Source organism: Bufo bufo, chromosome 5, assembly GCF_905171765.1.
Source record: "Bufo bufo chromosome 5, aBufBuf1.1, whole genome shotgun sequence".
Classification (NCBI taxonomy): Eukaryota; Metazoa; Chordata; class Amphibia; order Anura; family Bufonidae; genus Bufo; species Bufo bufo.
In genome coordinates, this window is record NC_053393.1 from 314,061,076 (window position 1) to 314,088,205 (window position 27,130).

General features: G+C 44.7%; 1 protein-coding gene across 1 annotated transcript in view; it reads left to right on the forward strand.

The window, feature by feature from the left end:
* Nucleotides 1–27,130, forward strand: part of LOC121001209 — a 119,013-nt gene that overhangs the window by 61,132 nt on the left and 30,751 nt on the right. The window contains exons 10-12 of the mRNA XM_040432174.1: nucleotides 2,272–2,293; nucleotides 15,878–15,922; nucleotides 22,129–22,236. Of these exons, the coding sequence (XP_040288108.1) occupies nucleotides 2,272–2,293; nucleotides 15,878–15,922; nucleotides 22,129–22,236 (175 nt within the window). The remainder of the gene's footprint in view (nucleotides 1–2,271; nucleotides 2,294–15,877; nucleotides 15,923–22,128; nucleotides 22,237–27,130) is intronic.

A 27,130-nucleotide genomic window follows, 5' to 3' on the forward strand; every position in this document is an offset into this window, starting at 1 on the left:
GAAGAATTTTTGTATAATCGCTAAACGAGGAATCTAACAATGGTGTCTGCAATGCTACAAATCGTAAAATTCGGTCTAGGGTGCAAAAGAATGAGGAGACATGACTCGTGGTGGTATTTTAATCTATCCTCTTATGACCCCAAACTGCTAAAGATTCCTTTTATTAAGCAAAAACCTGGATGTTACCTTTACAACCTAAAAATACAAATGCGCCAATAGGATTCTGCCACACAGATCCATCTTCACAATGTACCATCTGCACACAATTAAAATAGCCTTGTGATGAATACCACCCCTCGTGCCCGCTGACGTCAACCACGTCGAGCTCACGAGACCTGGTATGATCACAGGGTTTTACCAAAAACGTGAAGTTACGCCCTCCAGGGGAGCACGTAAGGTCAGGTTGGTATAGCTTACACACACCTTCTGTCCACGCGGGCACAGAGAGGCAACAAGCTGAGAGAGCCTGGTCACTGCCGCAGTGAAACAGCGACTCCTCAGCCTGGGTATCTGCCACCAGTTCTAGTTTGATATAAACCCGGTCCGCTAACGGGATTATATAGGGTCAGAAACCAACCCGCGGTAGCTTATAACTAGGCCAAAACACGGACGTGGGGATTCGTGATCGAGATACAAGATAGCACAAGATTAAATTATAGATTTAATCGCCGTATGGGCACACTAGATAATACACAATATACACAGACAATATATACAGTGGTCTGAGGTTACAGATTACAGGTTATATGGTTACAACAGGGTTAAGCAGGGTAAAAGTCAGTTACCAAGTATGATGAAAGTTCCTTGGAGATGTTCTTTGCTGCAGTCCACATGAAGGGCCATGAACTCAGCTATTTCCTGGGTCCCTCTAAACACATGTGTAGGATGTGACCCCTCTTCAGAGAAAGACCCGCCTACTTGCTGGCCCCAGACTTTTAACCTGTAGCCGGCCCCTCCCCTCCCCGCCTCATGGAGGGGTCCACTCCCCCTCTTCTGGGCTGGCAGCAAATGACCCACAAAACCCTTTAGGGGTTCATAGCTCCAGACCAGAGGGTCATAGGGAGATGGTTCTGGGACCAATGGACCTGCCTGGGTTCCGGCTACAAGTAGAGCCCAAACCTGGTACCGTTATGTGGTGTCTATGGGGAGATATGGATATCTCTCTACCCTGACCTAGTCTCAATAAACAAAGACCATGGGAACGTACCTCGTGGCCACCAGGACACAAATATGTATCTGGTTTGCACCTGCGATGGCCAGGCGGTTCATAATTCCTTATGAACGGTAGGTGCCAACATGTCTGGGAGGTCTCATTGATCCTGGGCAAAGGCAGATACCCCCTGCTGGGGTTTTTCCTGCAATATTCCTTTGGCTCCAAACTGGTTGAGGTGAGGTGTGACCTACTCCTTGAAGCCTGGACCCCCTGGGGGGGGGGGTGGAAACTAATTTTGCATGTACACTGAGTATGCCAAGAGGCCTGGGGCTTTGAAGCAGGGCCCTCCTGTGGAGTTCACTACCTCTGCTATCTGTCAGCACATGGGGGTGTGAGGACATGGCTGACGGTAAATATTAATCCATATTCCTCACAAGCCTTTAGGCGGCAAAGGTATTCCTTTGTCTGAAATAAGTATAATATATCTATATATAATCACACAGCTCTTGCAACCTAGTTATATCTTTTGTATGTCCTGTATTTATATATGATTCAGAAAAGATGTCCCAAAGCCCAGTTCACACAGTAGTACAGTTTTTTTTTTTTTTTTACAAAAGGATGGAAAATTATATGGTCATGAAATCCTCTGTGAAATGGTAGCCTGCAATTCGTGGCTAAATATACGCATAGGGGATAACTTGAAATTATCCGAATACACTTTGAAATTGGTTGGCCACTGTATATTACTATCTGCACATGTGCTGGGAACAGTACCTGCATGCCAGCATTATTAAACTATTGGCACTGATGTTCATTCATTTACAGGCAGGTCCCCTGACCTGCGTGCCACCACTGCGCTGGGAACATGGCAGCTGATGGAAGATTCCGTCTATCAGCTGCAGATGATGGACTTTCCTCAGTGTCAATGAATGGAAGCTGCTGATGGACAGAATCGGGTATGTTCCCAGCACAGTGCTAGCACACAGGTCAGAGGAATTTCCTAGAAACAGGCCAACCCCTTTTAAATATTGCCAATTGCCATTGAATTGTGTTAAAAAAATTTTTTTATGTTTAACACATTCTATGTATTTTATAAAGTGTTTCTTTTTATGTTTTAGGTTGGAGGAATATAAGAAGAAGGTAGGTTTGTCTTTTAAGTATTTACCGTAATGGTTTACTACACTAATGCTTTTTGTAAACCAAAAACGGAATCCTTAAAAATAGTATTGTAATGAATAATCTTAATTTTTTTAGTGACCGCATATTCTTCAGCAGTTTACTATTCAGGGGGTGCATGTACAAACCAAATTAGATATCGCAGATTTACACATAAATACACAATTCACATGCTAGGAGTGAGGGCCCTGCTAATAAGGGCTTACAGTCAAAGTGACGCATTCCAGAGAGCTGATGCAGCTCAAGGAAAAGTCTTGAAGACTGGAGTGGGGGGTTTGAATTATGGAGGTTTTTTATATTTGACCATGGAAAAGTGGAAATTCACTAATAATGTAAAGGGTACACTTTTTTTTTTTTAAACCCCTCCAGCACTATTTTACTATGCATTCTGTATTCAGAATGTATTATTTTCCCTTATAACATGGTTATAAGGGAAAATAATACAATCTACAGAACACCGATCCCAAGCCCGAACTTCTGTGAAGAAGTTTGGGTTTAAGTACCAAACACGCGTGATTTTTCTCACGCGAGTGCAAAACGCATTACAATGTTTTGCACTTGCGCGGAAAAATTGCGGGTGTTCCCGTAACGCACCCACACATTTTATTGCAACGCCCGTCTGAAAGAGGCCTAACAGACTTTCTGTTTTGAAAGAGAGGTTTTAAAGGTATTTTTGCTGAGAGAAGTATTACATGCCAGGAGGAAAGAGCTGGGGAAAACAGCATCTATGATGGTGAAAGATGTTAGACCATAGAGCCTTGTGACTACCTGCCATGCTTTTCTATCATCCTTTTTGTTCTAGATTTTTAGAGATTATTTTTGTTGCAATCAGTTTTTTTCTAATCTTTCTAAAATCAAGAAAAGAGTCTGAGAATTATTCATAAAACGCTAAGGGAACGAGGTGATTTCAGAAGCTTTAACACCTTAGTGACCAGGCAATTATTATTTTTTTAATAGTTGCATTCCAAGATTTTTATTTATTTTTTCTTCTTGAGACAAGTAGTTTTAAATTGAACCATTTTGAGGTGCACTGTTTCTAGGAGGGGCATGGGGGAGCCATACCTCCATTGAGTTTTTACATTTTAAATTATAAGTGTTCATTTTTCATGATAAATAACTTTACTTTGGTCTCTGGATCAGTGCGAAAGAAATTACAAGAAAATGTTTTTTGCACCCCAAGATCCATAACTTTTTTTTTTTTTTTTTTTTTTTTTTTTAATTCTGCAGAAATGTGAGGTCTAGATTTTCAACTTTTAGTTTTCATTGGCATCATATTATTCATTTTCTATTCCTTTTTTATGGAGAATGAGCATAAAAAAAAGCAATTTTGGCATTACAATCACTGTGCAGGATAAATTACATCATAAATGTGCAGTGCGGGTGAGTATGGACATGTCGATAACAAATATGTGAAGGGGATTTTATTTTTTGTATTTTTTTTAATTTATTTTTCCCCCCCCTTTATTAAATTGATTAAATTATTTTCAAAAGTGTACTTTTGTAATGGGTTCTGATGCCTGAGAGAAGGAACTGCGTCCCTATCTCAGACCACTTAGATGCTCTGGTCGCTATTGACCGGGGCATCTAAGGGGTTAAACGCATCGGAAGGGCGCTTATGCCAATCCAAACTGTTACAGCGAGAGGCCGGCGGTCATGAGAGAGCCGGGCTCCTGTTCTTTGCAGCATAAGTTAGAATAATGCACCATAAAAATACTGTGGCTTAGCCTAAGGCCTGTTAGTGACCATCATAAAAGGGAGTACTGGCGGTCACTAACATGTTAGCACTGCGGATGCCAGGAAGGTATTATTACGGCGCAGCAGGAAGTGACTTCGCTACCACTGCCGCTATAATATAGTGCTCTGATCAGGCAGGAGCAGTGCTCGCTCGATCAGCGGCTATATCCGTCGACATCGCTGAAAGCTCCGGTTCCGATGGATTAACCCCTCAGATATTGCAGTCAATGCTGACCTCTTCATCTATTGGGTTTGCATTGGGGCTCCCTCTGTCTCTCCATTGGCTCTCCCACTCTGCCGTGTAAAAAAACTGTAAAAGTGTCTTTCATAATAATACATTTTAAGTGCCCTTTACCCTCATCAAGCCATTTACAATGAATAAAATAAATAAACTTATTGGATATCATTGCGTCCATAACGCCAGCTCTATAAAACTATCACATGATCTACCCCTTCAGGTGAACGCCGTAAAAATAAATTAAACTGTACCAAAATGGCATTTATTTATTTATTTTTTTAGCCTCAAAGTACTATGTACTCGAAAATGATAGCAATGAAAACGCCAACTAAACCCGCAGAAAAGCGAGCCTGCACAGGCCATCGCCAGAAAAAAAACAGAGATAGATATATCATCTCTATATCAGCTCTATCTCTATATATCCATTTCAGAAAATGGCGACAAAAACATTTTTCTCTTTTCAGAAATGTTTGTGTAAAACAGAGCAAAAACAAAAAAAATATATTGGGTATCACTACATCTGTGACTACAGTCTCTATAAAAATATCATATGATCTGCTCAGTCAGGTGAACGCTGTGGGATGAGCTTTCCCTTTTGAACCCTGCAGCAAATTCAAACAGCAGTTTACATTCGCATTTCTGTATTTTAAATAGTATAGTACGTTTTAAAGGGTGTGGGGGGGGGGGTATCTCCAATAGCATGAGTTGAGCACAACATATTGGGCACTAAAATGCCATATCTGTGGAAAACGTGCAGTTTAACATTTGCACAGTCCCCTGCTTAATAATTTCTCTAAAACAAATGTGGGGTCCAAATGCTCACTCCACCCCTTGATAAATTTCTTAAGGGGTGTAGTTTCTGATATAGGGTCACTTCTCATGGGTTCCATTTATTATTTCATCCCTGAGCCTCTACAGTAGTGAGCACAAGATGCATAAGTCACCACAATGGGCCTCAAAGGTGCATGGTGCTCTTTGACTTCTGAGCCCTGGTGTATGCCCAAGCTAAAGATTTGGGTCACAAGTACCGTATTATGTATATATGTGTGTTTCATTTATTTAGCTTTTTAGTATGAACATATCAATAATTCATGTATAATATGCAATATTGATCTATAGTATAACCAAATATTAAGGTGTTTATAAATACAAGAAGCATGGCATAATTAAACAGCTGACTTTTCACACTGGCACACGCAGGGCACAGCATATTGGGCACTGAAAGGGGATATATAGTCAGGTCCATAAATATTGGGACATCAACACAATTCTAACATTTTTGGCTCTATACACCACCACAATGGATTTGAAATGAAACGAACAAGATGTGCTTTAACTGCAGACTGTCTGCTCTAATTTGAGGGTATTTACATCCAAATCAGGTGAACGGTGTAGGAACAGTTTGCACATGTGCCTCCCACGTGTTAAGTGACCAAAAGTAATGGGACATAATAATCATAACTCAAACTTTTTAATACTTGGTTGCAAATCCTTTGCAGTCAATTACAGCCTGAAGTCTGGAACGCATAGACCTCACCAGACGCTGGATTCATCCCTGGTGATGCTCTGCCAGGCCTCTACTGCAGCGGTCTTCAGTTCCTGCATGTTCTTGGGGCATTTTCCCTTCAGTTTTGTCTTCAGCAAGTGAAATGCATGCTCAATCGGATTCAGGTCAGGTGATTGACTTGGCCAGTGCATAACATTCCACTTCTTTCCCTAAAATTACTCTTTGGTTGCTTTTGCAGTATGCTTTGGGTCATTGTCCATCTGCACTGTGAAGCGCCGTCCAATGAGTTCTGAAGCATTTGGCTGAATATGAGCAGATAATATTGCCTGAAACACTTCAGACTTCATCCTGCTGCTTTTGTCAGCAGTCACATCATCTATAAATACAAGAGAACCAGTTCCATTGGCAGCCATACATGCCCACGCCATGACACTACCACCACCATGCTTCACTGATGAGGTGGTATGCTTAGGATCATGAGCAGTTCCTTTCCTTCTCCATTCTCTTCTCTTCCTATCACTCTGGTACAAGTTAATCTTGGTCTCATCTGTCCATAGGATGTTGTTCCAGAACTGTGAAGGCTTTTTTAGATGTCGTTTGGCAAACTCTTATCTGGCCTTCCGGTTTTTGAGGCTTACGAATGGTTTACATTTTGTGGTGAACACTCTGTATTCACTCTGGTGAAGTCTTCTCTTGATTGTTGACTTTGACACACATGCACCTACCACCATGCTCAGATGACCGCCCCATGCTCAGATGACCCTCTCACGACCTTGTGAGATCATGTGTGTGTGTGTGTGGAGGTGATTTGACATAGCGGAGATGTGAGCATGGGGTGTCTCATTTTAGGGGTCTTATGTGGGCACTAGGGGGCTTTTTTTGTGGGTCTGATGAGGATTTGGGGGTCTTATCTGAGCTGGCATCCCCCCAATACTTAAAAAAATATATGGTACCCCCTCACAGTAGTATTGCCCTTATTGTACAACCTTCACAGTAGTTTTGTACAGATGTGTGCCCCCTCACAGTATTTATGCCCTCTTTGTGCTCCCTTCATAGTAATAATGCCCATTGTGCACCCTTCACGGTAGTAATGCCCATTGTGCACCCTTCACGGTAGTAATGCCCATTGTGCCCCCTTCACGGTAGTAATGCCCATTGTGCCCCCTTCACGGTAGTAATGCCCATTGTGCCCCCTTCACGGTAGTAATGCCCATTGTGCCCCCTTCACGGTAGTAATGCCCATTGTGCTCCCTTCACGGTAGTAATGCCCATTGTGCCCCCTTCACGGTAGTAATGCCCATTGTGCCCCCTTCACGGTAGTAATGCCCATTGTGCCCCCTTCACGGTAGTAATGCCCATTGTGCCCCCTTCACGGTAGTAATGCCCATTGTGCCCCCCTTCACGGTAGTAATGCCCATTGTGCCCCCCTTCACGGTAGTAATGCCCATTGTGCCCCCCTTCACGGTAGTAATGCCCATTGTGCCCCCCTTCACGGTAGTAATGCCCATTGTGCCCCCCTTCACGGTAGTAATGCCCATTGTGCCCCCCTTCACGCTGGTATTGCCCATTGTGCCCCCCTTCACGCTGGTAATGCCCAATGGGCCCCCTTCACGCTGGTAATGCCCATTGTGCCCCCCTTCACGCTGGTAATGCCCAATGGGCCCCCTTCACGCTGGTAATGCCCAATGGGCCCCCTTCACGCTGGTAATGCCCAATGGGCCCCCTTCACGCTGGTAATGCCCAATGGGCCCCCTTCACGCTGGTAATGCCCAATGGGCCCCCTTCACGCTGGTAATGCCCAATGGGCCCCCTTCACGCTGGTAATGCCCAATGGGCCCCCTTCACGCTGGTAATGCCCAATGGGCCCCCTTCACGCTGGTAATGCCCAATGGGCCCCCTTCACGCTGGTAATGCCCAATGGGCCCCCTTCACGCTGGTAATGCCCAATGGGCCCCCTTCACGCTGGTAATGCCCAATGGGCCCCCTTCACGCTGGTAATGCCCAATGGGCCCCCTTCACGCTGGTAATGCCCAATGGGCCCCCTTCACGCTGGTAATGCCCAATGGGCCCCCTTCACGCTGGTAATGCCCAATGGGCCCCCTTCACGCTGGTAATGCCCAATGGGCCCCCTTCACGCTGGTAATGCCCAATGGGCCCCCTTCACGCTGGTAATGCCCAATGGGCCCCCTTCACGCTGGTAATGCCCAATGGGCCCCCTTCACGCTGGTAATGCCCAATGGGCCCCCTTCACGCTGGTAATGCCCAATGGGCCCCCTTCACGCTGGTAATGCCCAATGGGCCCCCTTCACGCTGGTAATGCCCAATGGGCCCCCTTCACGCTGGTAATGCCCAATGGGCCCCCTTCACGCTGGTAATGCCGAAAAAAGAGGAAATCCGGCACTCAGAATTGCTTGTCGTTTCCTTTATTTGGTCATGCAATATATCAGGTACAGAGGTACATAACAATTCATAACCAGTGATGCCCTTGTCAGTCCACGTTCTTATTCATGACCTGAATAAGAACGTTGTCGTTTGAAACACGTAGACTGACAAGGGCATCACTGGTTATGAATTATGTACCTCTGTACCGGTTATATTGCATGACCAAATAAAGGAAACAACGACTTCAGCAATTCTGAGTGCCGGATTTCCTCTTTTTTTTCAACTAACTACGCCAAGGCTTCATCCTTTTCATCCATGCACCTTGTAAGAAAAGGCGGGTGAGCTGGAATCCAAATTACCTAAAGATTGTGGTAATGCTCTTTGGCTCTGTGCCCCCTCAGCCCTCTGTGCCACCTCCATAGTAATAAAGCCCTCTGTGCCCCCTCTGTATAAAAAAAATATAAAAAAAAAACTGTAATTACTCACCTTGTCCCGCTCCTGAAGCTCACAGTCCTCTCTCCCCTGCAGGCACAGATCGCTCTGCTGCAATGTGTGGGTAGAGCTTATGCAGATTACCGGGCTACAGGCTCCGCCCACACGTGTCGGCAGCGCGATCCGTGTCTGCAGGATGAATGGTGGAGCAGGGAGAAGTCTTCCTGCTCCCACCATTCACAGTGCCGTCTGCCTGAAGGAGGGGAGGAGCGCAGGGAGCAGAGCGGTGAGTGCTGGAGCGCAGGGAGCTGTAGTCCTGTCAATGAGCGCTTCAATCTGTATTGTAAGTGCTCATTGCTTCTGTGTTCAAGCACCTCCTGAGAGCGGCGTCCAGGGCGGACCACCCCCACCCCAGCACGCCACTGGAGAGCGCTGCTGAGACGAGCGCAAAGTAGAGGAATAGCTGGCCCGCTCCCCTGTGAGACGCATATTTAGACAGAGGAAAGTAAGAGCTGGCTGGACTGCTCCCTTGCAAGCCGCAAATAAAGATGCAAGGAGCCGCATGTGGCTCGCAGGGCGCGGGTTGGCCACCCCTGACTTGTTGGGTCCAAGTGCTCAGGACTAGGGTCGTTTCGGGTATCGAATCTTCGATACCCAATCAATACTTTTGTCTGGTATTCACCTCGATACTGGGATTTGCCTTTTTTCGATACTAGGCTTCGCTACTGCGCAGTCTAGTATTAGAGAACATGGAGCGCGCTGCTCTCAGCGTGCTCCATGTTCTTCTTAGCAGCACAGGGGAGAAGGAAGCACTCTCTCCCTCCCCCCCCTGTGCCGCTGCCACCAATGGGGAGAGAGGGGCGGGCACACTGCGCCAGCAATGAAAGTAAACGTTTAATACAAATCCTGGAGGCGGGTTCTGGCGGGGGGCTGCGATCAGCGGCAGGTAACCCCTCAGGTGCAGCACCTGCCTCCTGTATTAAATGTTAATTATCATTGGTGGCGCAGTGAAGTCCAAACTATTAAAAAAAAATTTTTTTAAATGTCCAATGCAGTGAGCACCGTAACAGAAAAAAATGTAATTAAAACTGCGCGATTCGTTTTTTTTTTTTTTGTTTGTTTTTTAGTCACCTGGTCATAGTAAAATGCAGAATGCATGCGGCTTTGTATTTTTGGTTGTTTTTTTTCCTGCATGGTATCAAGTATCGCAATACTTTTTTATGATGTAGAAACGGAATCAAAATTTTAGTATCGAAACAACCCTACTCGGGACACCCCTTGAAAAATTAATTAGGGGTGTAGTTTCCAAAAGGAGGGTATCCACTTTAGGGGTGCCTCAGGAGGGTCTTCAAATATGATATAGCTCCCAAAAACCATTCCAGCAAAAACCATATAGCGCTCCTTCCCTTCTGAGGCCTACCGTGTGCCCACACATGGGGTGTTTCTATAAGTTACAGAATCATGATAATCAATATTGAGGTTTGTTTCGCGGTTATCCAAAACACATTTGGAAATTTTTGCTCCATTTTCCATTAATTCTTGTGGAACACCTAAAGGATAAATATAGTGGGTAAAATCAGTATTGAATAATTTGAGTGGTGTAGTTCCCAAAAATGGGGTTACTTTTAAGGTGTTTTCACTATAGGGTACCTCAGGATGTCTTCAAACATGACATGGTGCCTTAAAATTATTCAAGTGAAATCTGCCCTCCAAAAACCATATGGCTCTTTCCCTTCTCCTGCAGTGCACACATACAGCAGTTTACAACCACATAGTTTATGTTTCTGTAAACTTCATAATCGGGGTATTAAAGGGGTTTTCCAAGACTTTATAACCGATGACCTATCCATAATGATATGCATAGGATAGCAGCTGGCAGCATTTATAATGTGAAAAATGAAAATCTTATACATAATATCTGCCTAAGGCCCCTTTTACACGTGCAAGAGTTCCGTGCGGGTGCAATGTGTGAGGTGAACGCATTGCACCTGCACTGAATCCGGACCCGTTCACTTCAATGGGGCTGTTCAGATGAGTGGTTATTTTCAGGCATCATTTGTGCGTTGCGTAAAAATCGCAGCATGCTCTATATTCTGTGTTTTTCAGGCAACGCAGGCCCCATAGAAATGAATGGGGATGCGTGAAAATCTTAAGTGCGGATGCAATGCGATTTTCACAAATGGTTGCTAAGGAGACGAGGGATGAGTTACCTGGGACCCCATTTACGTTATTATTTTCCATTATAACATGGTTATAATGGAAAATAATAGCATTCTTCAATTCAGAATGCTAAGTAAAAGGTCCATTGTGGGGTTAAAAATATATTAAAAAAATAACTCCCCTCATCCACTTTATCGCACAGCCGGGCTTGTCTTCTTTCTTCTTGCAGAACCTGGCTGGAAAAGGACCTTTTCACGTCATCGCGCTCACAACGTGGTGAGCACGGTGATGTCAGAGAAGGTTCTTCTATCTTCATTCAGCAGGACCTGCACTGATGTCATTGCGCTCATCACGTGGTGAGCACGATGACGTCACCAAAGGTTCTTTTCCAGCCAGGTCCTGCAAGAAGAAGAAAGAAGACGAGCCTGGCTGCGCAATCAAGTGGATGAGGGGAGTTAAATTTTTTTATTTTTAACCCCACAATAGACTTTTTACTTAGCATTCTGTATTAAAGAATGCTATTATTTTCCATTATAATCATGTTATAATGGAAAATAATAAAATATACAGAACACCGATCCCAAACCCGAACTTCAGTGAAGAAGTCCGGGTTCAGGTCTGGGTACCACAGTCAGTTTATCACGCGGGTGCAAAACGCATTGCACTTGCTCGATGAAAACTTAACATCGGAACAATTGTGTACCTACTCGCACGATTTTCCCTGATCGCAGATGAAACTCTAACGGATCTAAGCCGGACACGCTCTTCTGCAAGGGGCCTAACGAATCTAGAACAAGCCTTGGATCCAGAGATCTCCCCATTCATTGCTCTGCTATATTTATATCAAGCTGGCAGCTTAACCCTTACGATACCGGAGGTTTTTTCATTTTTGCGGTTTAAATTATTCTTCCCTATCTTCCTTGAGCCATAACTTTTTTATATTTCCGTTCACATAGCTATATGAGGGCTTATTTTTGTACTTACAGAAAGTTGTACTTTCTAATGTAACCATTAATTATGGCATACAATGTCGTGGGAAGCTGTAAAAAAAAAATCCAAATGGGGTGGAATTGGAAAATAAACGCAATTCCTCCACCATTTTACGGGTTTTGTTCACACAGCGTTCCGTTTGTGACAAAACTGACCCATGCCCTTCATTCTCTGGGTCCGTACGATTACTACGATACCCCATAGGTTTTTTATGTCTAAATAGTGTAAAAATAAATTTTAACTTTGAAAAAACTTATTTTTTACATCACCATATTCTGACCCCCATAACTTTTTATTTTATTTTTTATAGTTCTATCTACTGAGCTGTGTCTGCACTTATTTTTGCGGCAAAATCTGTAGTTTTTATTGATACCATTTTGGAGTGTGTGTGTTAACCCAAAAAATGTAAAAATATGGTTAAGAGAAGCAATGAAAAAAATGGAAAATTGGAAAATGTATTTTTATATTTTAATAGTACGAACGTTTTCGGTCGCGGTGATACCTGATCATATTTTGTTATTTAGGTATTTATATTTTTATTATACGGAAGGGGGGGCAATTTAAACTTATATTTCATAATGAGTAAATTTGAATGGGACCTCCGCTAAACTGTGAAAAATGACGGAACGGACGCGGATGCACATAACGGTCGTGTGCATGAGGCCTAAGAGGTAGAAAAAGCTCGGAAGCGGTCTTACATTTAGGACTGGTGCCAGCGTCTCTTCATAACGCTTCATAACTCAGTTTAGGGCTTTATTAAGACCAGCGTCTAAAACGTGCCCCTTTTGAATCAGACATAAAGTTGTGTTGGAGTAGATATTCAATAGCCATGAGTATGAACTGCTGTAAATTCAGATCATAATGAGTACATTTTTGCAAAAAAGATTGACAGCTGTGAGTGCTGCTGCCTTCTTGCGGTGTGCATTATATAGCGGCCGTTCTTGGTATGGGGCTGAGCTGCTCCTAGGCCACATGAACGTGTGTGCTTCGGAAAATCATGTAGAGGGTCGCCCTTCTTAAACAGCTGATTGGCGGGGGTCCTGAGTGTCGGACCCCCACCGATCAGATACTAATGACTTATCCTGTAATAAAATCTTTGAAATCCCCCTTTTTAAAGTTGCTCTGTGACCAGCCTTGTAGGGTTGATGACGCTGATTAAAACGATACCTGTCTTGCTTCTTTCAGTGGTATCCTTGCAAAGAAAAACTTTGCAGCGATGATGAATTATGGTTAATGAATTATGCAAATGAACTAATCAAGCACCAGGAGGCGGGCTTATGCAGTTCGATCACTGCTCCAGTGACGTGCCTGGAGATCCATAATGATGCCCCTTGCCTTCAGATTGACAGCGCTAGACCGCACCCGTGCCCAGAACGCACTGCTCCAGTGATGTGCCTGGAGATCCATAATGATGCCCCTTGCCTTCAGATTGACAGCGCTAGACCGCACCCGTGCCCAGAACGGCGCATGGGCACAACATCTTGTTGCTTAAAGTTCATTAGCATAATTTGTAAAGTTTTAATATTTTTTTCAGCAATGATACCACCGACAGGCATAAGACGGGTATTGTTTTAACCAGCATCATCAACCCTTACTAGGCTATATGCCTGGTGGGGTCGATCTGGCTGACAGCGCAGTTTTAATTCTCCTTTTTTTTTTAAGGGGGTAATATGAAGGCTTAGATAAGTACTTTGGGGTGTGTCTCGAAATCAGAATCATCATGGATGTTATGACCTAATTCCTGTAAAATACACTGCATACAACCACGGTTTAATCAGACTCGTTATAATTGGGCTTCTCTGTATACATGTCACTTACGTTTCAGTTACTGAGAGAATGTCCTGACTGTAAATAAATGTAAAGAACAATTAAGATCCAGTATTGTTTAGAACATATTGAAGTTGCAGGGCAAAAGTAAGGGGGTCATTTATCAAACTGGTGTAAAGTAGAGCGGGCTTAGTTAGAAAGGAGGACTCTGGTTGCTATGGGCAACTAAGCCAGTTCTACTTTACACCATTTTGATAAATGACCCCTTTTCGCGAAGAACTTGATCTGTTGAACAGACAGAATAGTAGGAGACAAAATGCACGTGTTATTTAATGAATCATTTAATGTTGATTCTGCTGACTTGGTTATTGTTTTTAACCCTTCTATCTCTGCCCACCCTTTCTTTGTGTTTTTATTTTTTGAAATTTTTTTTTTTGGGGGGGGGGGGGTAATGTTTCTACATTTATTGGTTGAAATGTTTTTGCATTATAATCGGAAATATCTGAGGATTCTCAGAAGACTGCCTGCTGTCTTTACATTTAGTGTGATTTCTTCAGTCATACACACTGTCTCTATGGTCCTTTTTAGATCTCTCTCTCTTTTTAGATATTTCCTTTTAGTCTTTTTATTATAGACACTTCCTGTTTATTGAGATTAGCTTTCATCTTTGTTTCAAGCTCCTTGTATATGTTTAGTTGTAAATTTCTCCAAAGAGCTCTCCACCTCTAGTGCATGCAACGGTTTTTGTCCAGCCAAAACCCAGCAGCTGGTTCATCATCAGACCCCATTATAGTCAATGGTGGTCTGGCGGTGAACTGTGAAATCTGGCAGGCTGTTGTCTGCTGGAGCAGCCTGCCGGATACGCTGCCTCATATGTGAATGTACTCAGACTATCGTATAAAGGGCTCATTCAGACGACCGTGTGCTGTCTGCAAAAATACTGAATGCGAACGCAAAAAAACTGATAGCATTCAGTATTTTTGCGGACCCATAGACTTCAATGGGGCCATGTCCTGATTTTCACGGACAAGTATAGGACATGTTTCATTTGTTTTGCGGAACAGTGGAATCTAATCCGCCAAAAAACGGATCCACACTTTTGCGGATAGCATACAGCCGTCAGAATGAGCCCTAAATAAATGTCTGGTGTTAGAGGTGATTTCATTGAACAGCCAGACCTATTCAGAATGCACACACTGTACACAAACGTATAAACTTGCCATCTGCAGAGACTTCTCTCATGCTGGCAGCTTGGTCAAGAAGCGGGGCACCTTTGCAAGAGGGAGGTCCACAGGGAGTCAGACAGGTAGAAGAGGAAGGCTGCCGCCAGGGCTGGTCACAAGTCATCATGCTGCTAATAGTTATCACCTAAGCCAGACATGACAGAGTTGTATGTCTCTGCAGCCTGCCTCTTCCTCCTCCTGCTTGTCTTGACTGCCTGATGATATAGCATAGTGAATACAGGAAATTAAGGCAAGGGTAAAGGATTCCATAGGTCCTGCCAGGGAAAACCTCAATCATGTCTCCATTCTGCCCTGACAATTCCACACCGCTCAGGGGGAGGAAGCAATAGCAGTAAGAACATGCACTTAGATGCCCCAGGTGCCCTCTCTTTTATCAGGGCCACTCCTCAGTCCCTTGTGTGACATGTTGGCAAGCCAAGGGAGACCATTTGAATCGTTGTATTTAAGTAGGTGGGTGATCCGCCGGGTAGGTCAGATGGCCAGTCTGGACCGGGCAGCAAGCTAGTTCCTGCTCTCTCCCCTCCTCCACTGACCGCAGCTAGCTTCTGATTGGATCACAGGACAGCTGCGCTAGTAGAGTCAGAGCTGTGGAGGAGACCAGAGAGCAAAAAATAACGATTCTGCCCTGCCAGTGTGGAGGCAGGGAGCAGGCACAGAGGAGGAGGCATTGGCCAGTGTTTAATTGCTGCGCTGATGCTGCCACCTGATGCGATATGAGAAGCAGCCATACTTACTAGGGATGGATCTTGCTTGACAACGGGCAGTGGACTGCGGGTTTGGTGGAAGCGAGACTCCTAGGGGACATGACTTTACAGTTTTTTTTTTTTTTTTTGTTTTTTTTCCCCCAGATAGATGCAGGCATAAAGAAATGATTTAGAAATGTGCTATTTACACCATTCACTATTAAATAGAATGAATGTACTGTGACTCTTAAAATTCTTGGACAACTCATAAGGGTTTTTAAATGCAAGAAAAAGCTGGATTTGAAGAAATTAGTAAAAGTCCGCAAATATACTTTATATATACAGTATATTTTATGTATTGTGTATGTTACAATTGAATAGTGTAATATGTATTGTATTTTTTCCCCCCAGCTATCTGCATATGAAACACAGAAAAACAACATCTTACAATATATGGTAAGATATTTTCCAGTATTAAGTCACATGCAACCATTGTGTATCTCATACTTAACATGAAGTTTGACAGATATTAACCCCTTCACACGTATGGACATAACTGTATGTCCAGATTGCATGTAATTAATGCAAACTACTATCTTCAGAATAGGTCATCAATATCAGATCGGCGGGGGTCCGACACCGGCCACCCCCAGCGATCAGCTGTATGTGGAGACTGCTCACGTAGTGTGTACATGCTGTCCTCATCTCTCTTCCTGCTCACCCCTGCTGTCTATGGCAAAGCAGCAAACCGAAAGAGATGGCACACTGCACGCGCCATCTCCTCATACAGCTGATCTCTGGGGGTGCCGGGTGTCGGACCCCCGCTGTTCTGATAGTGATGACCTATACTGTTAACAGGGGTTGTGACACTTTAAAGTGTCACAGCCCCGTAGTCTCCACTGTCATTAAGAGCAGATGCAGTAGAAGTCGGCAATGGACCAATTGGAGTGGTCCCTTGCTGGCAATCGCTCTGATTGGTTAGTCTGTGCAGACTAACCAATTGGAGCGTAGGTAGTGTACAAAAGATGGTTTCGTGTTCTGATTTCTACTCTGGATATCAGAGCCTAAAATCAGGCATGGCCCCCTGCAGCCATCTGTGCGGTCCCCTCTCTGGGTCTCTTGAAGGTGGTGGCTTAGGATTGGAGCTGTTACCATCATCAGAGGCTGTCAGCTGTAACATACGGCTGACACTGTGCTCCAACGGGCAAGATTGATACTGGCACCGATCCCTGCCATTTAACCCTTTACATGCCGCAGGCCATAGTGACTTTAAGGGTTTAACAGAGGGAGGGAGCTCCCTACATCCCCCATTGGGCCACCGCGCTGTGATGGCAGCGTCTCAATGGTTGCCATGGCAGCCGGACGTAAAAAAGTCAACTACTTATGGTATCGCTACCTCCGTAACGACCTGCTCTATAAAAAGGATCATGTTACTAATCCCACGTGGTGAACGCCGTAAAAAAAAATATATAAAAAACAATGGCTGAATTGCTGTTTTTGTCACCTTCCAAAAAAATGTATTTTTAATAAGTGATTATTTTTTGTTATACTGATAGTTGCAAAACAAAAAAACTATATAAATTTGGTATCTCCATAACCGTATCAACCAACAGAAAAAAATTCATATCCTATATACTTTATGAGGAACCTCATTAAAAATAAAAAAAAACAATGACAATTATAATTTTTGCACACCTCCCAAAAAAAAGACACAAAAAGCATAAAAAATGGTACAAAATAACTACATTTTGTCCTGCAGCAAACAAGCTTCATACAGCTCGGTCAACAAAAAATAAAAAGGTTATGGCCCCTAAAAACAATTTCAGCAAATTCCATGTTCGAAAATCCCAATGCCATTCATTCCCTTCTGAATGCTGTCGTGCCCCCCGAACTGCAGTTTATGACCACATATGGGGTGTTGCCGTACTCGGGAACAAATGCATAACAAACTGTGTGGTGCAGTTTCTCCCATTATGCCTTGTGGAAATTAAAAGTTTGGGGCTAAAGCAACATTTTACTGGAAATTTAAAATGTAATTTTTCATTTTCACAGTCAAGTGTTTCTAAATTCTTTTGAAATGCTTGATTGATCAAAGCATTCACTTTACCCCTTGATCAATTACTTGAAGCTTCCAAAATGGGGTCACTTTTTGGGTTTTCCTTTGATACGGGTCTCAACAAATGTGAAATGCACCCGAAAACCATTTCAGCAAAACCTGCCTTCCAAAAACAATATTGCGCTCCTTTCCTTTTTTGAGCTCTACCGTATGTCCATACAGCAGCTTACGACCACATATGGGATGTTTCTGCAAACTGCACAATCTGGGTAATAAATATTGGGGAGATATATGAAACTGGTGGAAAGTAGAACGGACTTAGTTGCAACAAATCAGATTCCACCTTTCTACCTTTCATTTTCCAAAGGAGATGTGAAAAATGAATCTGGTTGCTATGGGCAACTAAGCCAATTCTACTGTACACCAGTTTGATAAATCTCCCCATTGAGTTTTGTTTGGCTGTAAACCCTCACTGTGTTACCGAAAAAAATAGATTAAAATGGAAATATGCAAAAAAAAATATTTTTTTGACGGACAACGGTTCACGGACCCATTCAAGTCAATGGGTCCGTGAAAGAACACGGATGCACACAAGATTGGCATCCGCGATCCGTGGCCGTAGGTTACTTTCATACAGACGGATCCGAAGATCTGTCTGTATAAAAGCTTTTTCAGAGATGAGTTTTCACTTTGTGAAAACTCATATCCGACAGTATATTCTAACACAGAGGCGTTCCCATAGTGATGGAGACGCTTCTAGTTAGAATATACTACGAACTGTGTACATGACTGCCCCCTGCTGCCTGGCAGCACCCGATCTCTTACAGGGGGCTGTGATCCGCACAATTAACCCCTCAGGTGCTGCACCTGAGGGGTTAATTGTGCATATCATAGCCCCCTATAAGAGATCAGGGGCTGCTAGGCAACAGGGGGCAGACCCCCCTCCCTCCCCAGTTTGAATATCATTGGTGGCCAGTGTGCGGCCCCCCCCCCCCCATATTGTAATATCATTGGTGGCCAGTGTGCGGCCTCCCCCGGCCCCCCCCCTCCCTCCCTCTATTGTAATATCATTGGTGGCCAGTGTGCGGCCTCCGTCGGCCCCCCTCCCTCCCTTTATTGTAATATCATTGGTGGCCAGCGTGTGGCCCCCCTCCCTCTATTGTAATATCATTGGTGGCCAGTGTGCGGCCTCCCCTCTCCCCCCCCCCCCCCCCCCCCCCCCATCCCCGATCATTGGTGGCAGCGGAGAGTTCCGATCGGAGTCCCAGTTTAATTGCTGGGGCTCCGATCGGTAACCATGGCAACCAGGACGCTACTGCAGGCCTGGTTGCCATGGTTACTTAGCAATATTACAATATTAGAAGCATCATACTTACCTGCTGCGCTGTCTGTGACTGGCCGGGAGCTCCTCTGGTTAGTGACAGATCATTAAGCAATGCGCCGCACAGACCTGTCACTTATCAGTAGGAGGAGCTCCCGGCCGGTCACAGACAGCGCAGCAGGTAAGTATGATGCTTCTAATATTGTAATATTGCTAAGTAACCATGGCAACCAGGCCTGCAGTAGCGTCCTGGTTGCCATGGTTACCGATCGGAGCCCCAGCGAATAAACTGGGACTCCGATCGGAACTCTCCGCTGCCACCAATGATCGGGCAGAGGGGGGGGGGGAGAGGGGAGGCCGCACACTGGCCACCAATGATATTAATACAATAGAGGGGGGGGGGGGCGCACACTGGCCACAAATGAAATTACAATAGAGGGGGGGAGGGGGTCGACTGAGGCCGCACACTGGCCACCAATGATATTACAATAGAGGGGGGGGGGGGGGGGGTGCGCACACTGGCCACCAATGATATTCAAACTGGGGAGGGAGGGGGGTCTGCCCCTGCTGCCTGGCAGCCCCTGATCTCTTATAGGGGGCAATGATACGTACAATTAACCCCTTCAGGTGCGGCACCTGAAGGGTTAATTGTGCTGATCACAGCCCCCTGTAAAAGATCGGGTGCTGCCAGGCAGCAGGGGGCAGTTATGTACACAGTTAGTAGTATATTCTAACTAGAAGCGTCCCCATCACTATGGGAACGCCTCTGTGTTAGAATATACTGTCGGATCTGAGTTTCACGATGTAACAAATCCAAAGGTATATTCTAACATAGAGGCGTTCCCATGGTGATGGGGACGCTTCAAGTTAAAATATACCATCGGATTGGAGAAAACTCCGATCCTATGGTATATTAACTCCTGATTTTACATTGAAAGTCAATGGGGGATGTTTGAAATTGCACCATATTGTGTCAACGTCAAACGGATCCGTCCCCATTGACTTGCATTGTAATTCAGGACGGATCCGTTTGGCTCCGCGCGGCCAGGCGGACACCAAAACGACTTTTTTTTTTAATGTCCGTGGATCCTCCAAAAATCAAGGAAGACCCACGGACAAAAAACCGGTCACGGACCAACGGAACCCCGTTTTGCGGTCCGTGAAAAAATACGGTCGTGTGCATGAGGCCTAAGCCCTACAAAATTACTTCATAACTGAAGTGGGTTTGGAAATATTCTTAAAAAATGTAAAATTTCTTCTAAAATTTAAAACCTTCTAACGTCCTAAAAAAATAAAAATGATGCAATCGTAATGTGGAATGCTAAGCAATGACTATATATAATAATTATTTTATGATGTATCCCTATACATCTCTAAAGCAGAGAAATTAAAATTTGGGAAATTTTCCTAGTTTTTCATAAATTTAGGATTTTTGTATACTTTATTATTTTTTTTTTAAATAAAGGTAAAACATTGACTCAAATTTACCAGTAACGTGAACATATGTCACAAGAAAAAAACCTCAGAATAGCTTGGATGAGTAAAAGCATTCCAGAGTTATTACCCAATAAAGTGAAACATGTCATATTTGCGAAATGGTCTTGATGGGTTTAAAGGGGTTTTGTCACTTCAGCAAGTGGCATTTATCATGTAGAGAAAGTTAATACAAGCCACGTACTAATGTATTGTTATTATCTATATTGCTTCCTTTGCTGGCTAGATTAATTTTTCTATCAAGTTATACACTGCTCTTTTCCATGGTTACTTACCACCCTGCAAACCAGCAGCAGTGGTCATGCTTGCATACTATAGGGGGGAAAAAAATGCCAGCCTCTCTGGCCGGGATCCTGGGAGCTCACATAGGCTGGATTGCAGGGTGGTTGTAAACATGGAAACTAGCAGTGTATGGTGTGATGGAAAATGAATACAGCCAGCAAAGGAAGCAATACATTAGTAAGTGGCTTGTACCTATTAACTTTAACCCCTTTAAGCAAGTTTTTCAAAATTTAGTTGTGTGAACTAACTCTTAGACTCCCAGCGGCATACATGTACGATGCAGGAATGGCATTTAAACGTGGCACCCGTTTGCGCTCATATCTGCGGGCGGCAATAATGTATTTGCAACAATTGCAGGCATTTAAAGGGGTTGGTGCAAGTGGCATCCATCATGTAGGGAACGATAATACAAGCCACTTATTAATGTATTCTTGTTATCCATGTTGATTGCTTTGGTGGCTGGATTAATTTTTCCATCACGTTATATGCTGCCCATTTCCATGGGTACGACCTCCCTGCAATCCATCAGTGTTGGCCGTGCTTGCACATTATAGGAAAAAGTGCTGGCCTCTCTGGTGGCTGGTACTGTGGGAGCTCACATAGGCTGGTGCTATATTCAATAGTGTGCAAGCACAGCCAGATGGACTGTAGGGTGGTCGTAACCATGGAAACGAGCTATGTATAATGCGATGGAAAAATGAATCCAGCCATCAGAAGAGGCAATATGGATAATAAGAATACATTAGTAAGTGGGTGGCTTGTATTAATTTTTTATATATATTTTAATAAGCGCCATTTGCTTAAGTGACATCCCACTTTCTGTAGAATAAAAAAAAATACATAAACAATAAAAAAAAGTAAACGTAATGGGCGCTGCAGAGTCCAAAAATGCCTGTATTAACGGAAAAGGAAAAATCTAAATTGCCGATTCACCATTTTTTCATCAAACTTTTTTTGAACGTTCAAAAACATTTAATTCAAAAGTCATGCACACACCCAAATGGTATCAATACAAACTACAGATTGTCCTGCAAAAAATGAGCCCCCCACACAGCTCAGTAGACGTGACTATATATAATGATTTACTTTCAAAGTTTTTACTTTTTAAGTATTAAAACATAAAAAAACCTACACAAGGGCACAGGTCAGTTTTGTCGCATAGCGAACATCGTGGAAACCATACCCACAATTGCATTTTTATTTTTTTCCAATTGCACCACATTTGTAACCCCCCCCCCCCCCCTGCTTCCTACTACATTGTATGCCATACGGATATGCCAACGAAAAAATAAAAAAGTTATGGTTCTGGAAAGATGGGGAAGAAAAATGAAAATGCAAAACCAAAAAAACGCAGATATTCAAGGGGCTAAGGTAGCCAAATACATAAATGTGATCTTGTTTTTTATTTTCTATAATTTTGAGAATATGCTTTTTGCAAGGAGTATAACTGACAAGTTATCTTTGTGTTACAGAAGTATTTTCATAATTTGTAATCTTTTTAATTCAAAGGAAACCCTTGTGATTACATCTCCAGAAGAGGCCGAACTTGTGCAGAATCTGACTGAGGAGTTGGAATCAGCAGTGAATGTGTTTAACATTAACACAAAGCCAAGACAGGTATTTTTCCTTTATTTTTTATTTCTTTAAAAAAAAAAAAAAAATCTTTTGATTAGAGTAGTGCACACAGGCTATGTAGAAGCAGTAGGAACTGTACACCACATTTGGATATTTAAAGAGGACCTGTAACCTGTCCTGACATGTCTCTTTCAGCAACTACTTGTTGGTCCATTCATTCATTATTCTTTCTAGCAATTTGCTAGAAAGCTAGTTGCACACTACTGGTGACGATTTTGCAGGGAACAGCCTGCCGGGTCGCTGTGCATTCTGGCATTACCGGAAGTTTGTAAGGATTTGTCCGTCCCCATTCGCTATAAAGGGCGACTGGTGAAGATCCTTGTTCTGGCAAAAATACTGAGAATTGCCCGGAGAAAAAACGCTGCACTTCTTTTTTTTTTTATTTATTTTTTTTTTTCTTTTTCCCTGGCCGATCCTCTGCATATTTGCTGGAATGCGGCCCCATCTCTGCAGGTTCCCATTATAGTGAATGGGGCTGGACAGAGCCTTACAAAACTTCTAGCAATATCTGAATGGGCAAGGATGTCCACATTACCCAATTTGTGCTGTCAGTGGCAGACTGTGCAGGGATATCTGCCCCCCCCCCAATGGAATTGGTAATCTGGACCTTCATTGCAAACTGCTAGAAATTCATTCATAACTTCAAAAAGGAATGGTACAACGTAGGGGTGGGCGATATGGCCTAAAATCTATATTGCAATATAATTTTAAGCATGTGCGATATGCGATATATATCGCGATATATTGTTTTCTATATTTGGGGGGGGCGTGTTTAAACTTTTTTTTTACTTTTTATTTAATAACTATTAGTCTCCTTAAGGGCTAGAACGTAGAACCCTTGTCATATTCACCCTAATAGAGCTCTATTAGGGTGAATAGGACTTTACACTCCCCCTGCTGCCCTGTGCTTTGTGCACACAGCAGCAGGGAGCTGATCCCCCTCCCCTAAATGGTGCCATCCACAGATCCCCCCTCCCCTAAATGGTGCCATCCCCAGATCCCCCCCCCTCCCCTAAACGGTGCCATCCACAGACACCCCCCCCCCTCCCCTAAACGGTGCCATCCCCAGATCCCCCCCCTCCCCTAAACGGTGCCATCCCCAGATCCCCCCCCTCCCCTAAACGGTGCCATCCCCAGATCCCCCCCCCCTCCCCTAAATGGTGCCATCCCCAGATCCCCCCCCCTCCCCTAAACGGTGCCATCCACAGATCCCCCCCCCCCCCTCCCCTAAACGGTGCCATCCACAGACACCCCCCCCTCCCCTAAACGGTGCCATCCACAGACACCCCCCCCCTCCCCTAAACGGTGCCATCCCCAGATCCCCCCCCCCTCCCCTAAACGGTGCCATCCCCAGATCCCCCCCGTTCCCTAAACGGTGCCATCCACAGACACCCCTCCCCTAAACGGTGCCATCCACAGATCCCCCCCCCTCCCCTAAACGGTGCCATCCACAGACACCCCCCCTCCCCTAAACGGTGCCATCCACAGACACCCCCCCCCTCCCCTAAACGGTGCCACCCAGACACCCCCCCCCCTCCCCTAAACGGTGCCATCCACAGATCCCCCCCCCCTCCCCTAAACGGTGCCATCCACAGACACCCCCCCCCTCCCCTAAACGGTGCCATCCTAGTGGGAGGAGCAGGCGCGTGACGTCAGTGAGTGAGCGCCGCCCGCCCGCACTGCCTGCTGTTACCGGAGCTAAGACCTAGTAAGGTATACAGTAAAGAGATCACCAATTAATAAAGTTAGTTACTGATTAGTTTTTAAATGTTCTACTGTCAGCGGCGTGGCCCTGTATATTCTAACCCCCAGGCAAGCGTCCCTGTCACCATGGGAACGCCTGGGGGTTAGAATATACCATCGGATTTGAGTTTTCACGCGCTCACTGAGATCGTGAAAACTCAATGATTTACGGTCAGTCCCTCCCCTCCTCCTCTTTTGTCATTGGTGGTCAGCGGCAGCCGCGCACAGTGGGGAGGGAGGGACTCTCTCCTTCTCCACTGTGCAGGCTCAGGATCATATCGCGGTCCGGCGATATAGGCGATATGCTCAAAATCCATATCGTGGCACAAATTTATATCGCATATCGCCTATATCGTCTATATCGCCCACCCCTAGTACAACGTAGTCCTAAGAATTGTTGCTGCAGAGTTATTGCCTGGGGTTTCAACTAGTTGCTGAAACAGACATTTTAGGAGAGGCAACCTCTCCAGAAATGTGAGCAGGACTTGGAGCTGCCTGGGGGGGGTGATGGAGTGGGGCCTCACTACGCTGGACTACAATAGATGATAATGATGCAATCCTGCAAGAGCCAGGGTGTAGTGTGTATTGACGCTGTGCCCCCTCAATTGGAGGCATCCAGTCCTGCTCACATTATAGACCAGGTTACTGACATCCAGTTTAAAGGGAACCTGTCACACTGAACGTGGCATCTGAGCTGCAGACATCAGGTTATAGACAAGGAGCAGATTGATATATAGTTTTTTATAGGAAAAATTTCAGCGTAAACTGGTCTTCCTTCATTTATATTCTTCCTTATTCTGGGCTTTGAAGTCTGAGAAGTAGGAGATCCCATCATTGACAGCCTCCATCTATGACTGCATACACAGATAGCTGTCAATCACTGATAGGACCGCCTCCTTGACTGAGCAGGAATTTAAATAAATGAACTAAAAGTTATACGGAATCTTTTCCTACAGAACTACATATGAATCTGCTCAGCTCCTCCTTCTCTACAACATGCTGTGGGCAGAAGGCACTGGATTTTTATGGTGACAGCTTCCATTTAAATCACTCCTAGGGAATCCCTTAAACGATCTTTTCACTCTAAGGGTCACACTTGTGTTTTTCTTTTCCGGCATAGAGTTCCGTCACAGGGGCTCTATACCGGAAAAGAACTGATCAGTTTTATCCCCATGCATTATGAATTGAGAGTAATCTGTTCAGGATGTCTTCAGTTCAGGCGTTTTGACTGATCAGGCAAAAAAGAAAACCGCAGCATGCCACGGTTTTATCTCCGGCAAAAAAAACCTGTAGACTTGCCTGGATGCCGGATCCGACATTTTTTTCCATAGGAATGTATTAGTGCCGAATCCGGCATTCAGAATACCGAACTGCCGGATCCGTCCTTCCGATCTGCGCATGCGCAGATTGAAAAAAAGGTGAAAAAAAATAAATGCCGGATCCGTTTTGCCGGATGACACCAGAAAGACGGATCCGGCATTTCAATGCATTTTTTCGACTGATCAGGCATTTTTAAGACTGATCAGGATCCTGATCAGTCTTACTAATGCCATCAGTTTGCATACATTTTGCCTGATCCGGCAGGAAGTTCCGGCGACGGAACTGCTTGCCGGATCTCTCTGCCGCAAGTGTGAAAGTAGCCTTAGGGCTCTTTCACACCTGCGTTCTTTTCTTCCGGCATAGAGTTCCGTCGTCGGGGCTCTATGCCGGAAGAATCCTGATCAGGATTATCCCAATGCATTCTGAATGGAGAGAAATCCGTTCAGGATGCATCAGGATGTCTTCAGTTCCGGAACGGAACGTTTTTTTGCCGAAGAAAATACCGCAGCATGCTGCGCTTTTTGCTCCGGCCAAAAATCCTGAAGACTTGCCGCAAGGCCGGATCCGGAATTAATGCCCATTGAAAGGCATTGATCCGGATCCGGCCTTAAGCTAAACGTCGTTTCGGCGCATTGCCGGAGCCGACATTTAGCTTTTTCAGAGTGGTTACCATGGCTGCCGGGACGCTAAAGTCCTGGCAGCCATGGTAAAGTGTAGTGGGGAGCAGTATACTTGCCGTCCGTGCGGCTCCCCGGGCGCTCCAGAGTGACGTCAGGGCGCCCCAAGCGCATGGGTCACGTGATCACATGGATCACGTCATCCATGCGCATGGGGCGCTCTGACGTCATTCTGGAGCGCCCCGGGAGCCACACGGACTGTAAGTATACCGCTCCCCCGCTCCTACTATGGCAACCAGGACTTTAATAGTGTCCTGGGTGCCATAGTAACACTGAAAGCATTTTGAAGACAGCTCCGTCTTCAAATGCTTTCAGTACACTTGCGTTTTTCCGGATCCGGCGGGCACCTCCGGCAACAGAAGTGCACGCCGGATCCCAACAACGCAAGTGTGAAAGAGGCCTAACATTATTGCAAACAGCAATTTTTCTCCCTCTCACCATTTTTGCACTATAAAAGTACTTTACGAGAACTGTAAGCTTACTGTTCCGTCGGCTTCATGCGTAATCAGAAATAATGAATTCCCTTTAAAGGGGTTGTTTCACTACCGCAAATTACATTTATCATGTAGATAAAGTTAAAGGGGGTTCTTCTGGCTCTCAGTATAGGTCATCAATATCCGATTGTTGCGGGTCCAACACCTGACTCCCCTGCTGAACTCCCTTCTCTCTTTCTGCTGCTACTTTGCCATAGACAGCAGTGGTGAGCTTCAATAGAGATGGTACTTGTGCCGTCTCCTCATACAGCTGATTGGCGGGGCTGCCGGGTATTGTACCGCTGCTGATCTGATATGATCACCTATCCTGAGAATAGGTGATCAATATAAGAGAGCCCAGAGAACCCCTTTAATACAAGGTACTTACTAATGTATTGTAATTGTCCATATTGCTTCTTTTGCTGCCTGGATGCATTTTTCCATCACATTATACACTGCTAGTTTCCATGGTTACGACCACCCTGGAATCCAGCAGCGGCGGCTGTTCTTGCACAATATAAGAAAAAGCATTGGCAGGACTGTGGGAGCTCACATTGGCACTCATGCACAACAGCTCCTGTCCCAGTGGCCATAACCCCTGTATACAAGAAGTGTATAACGTGATGGAAAAATGAATCAAGCCAGCAAAGGAAGCCGTGTACA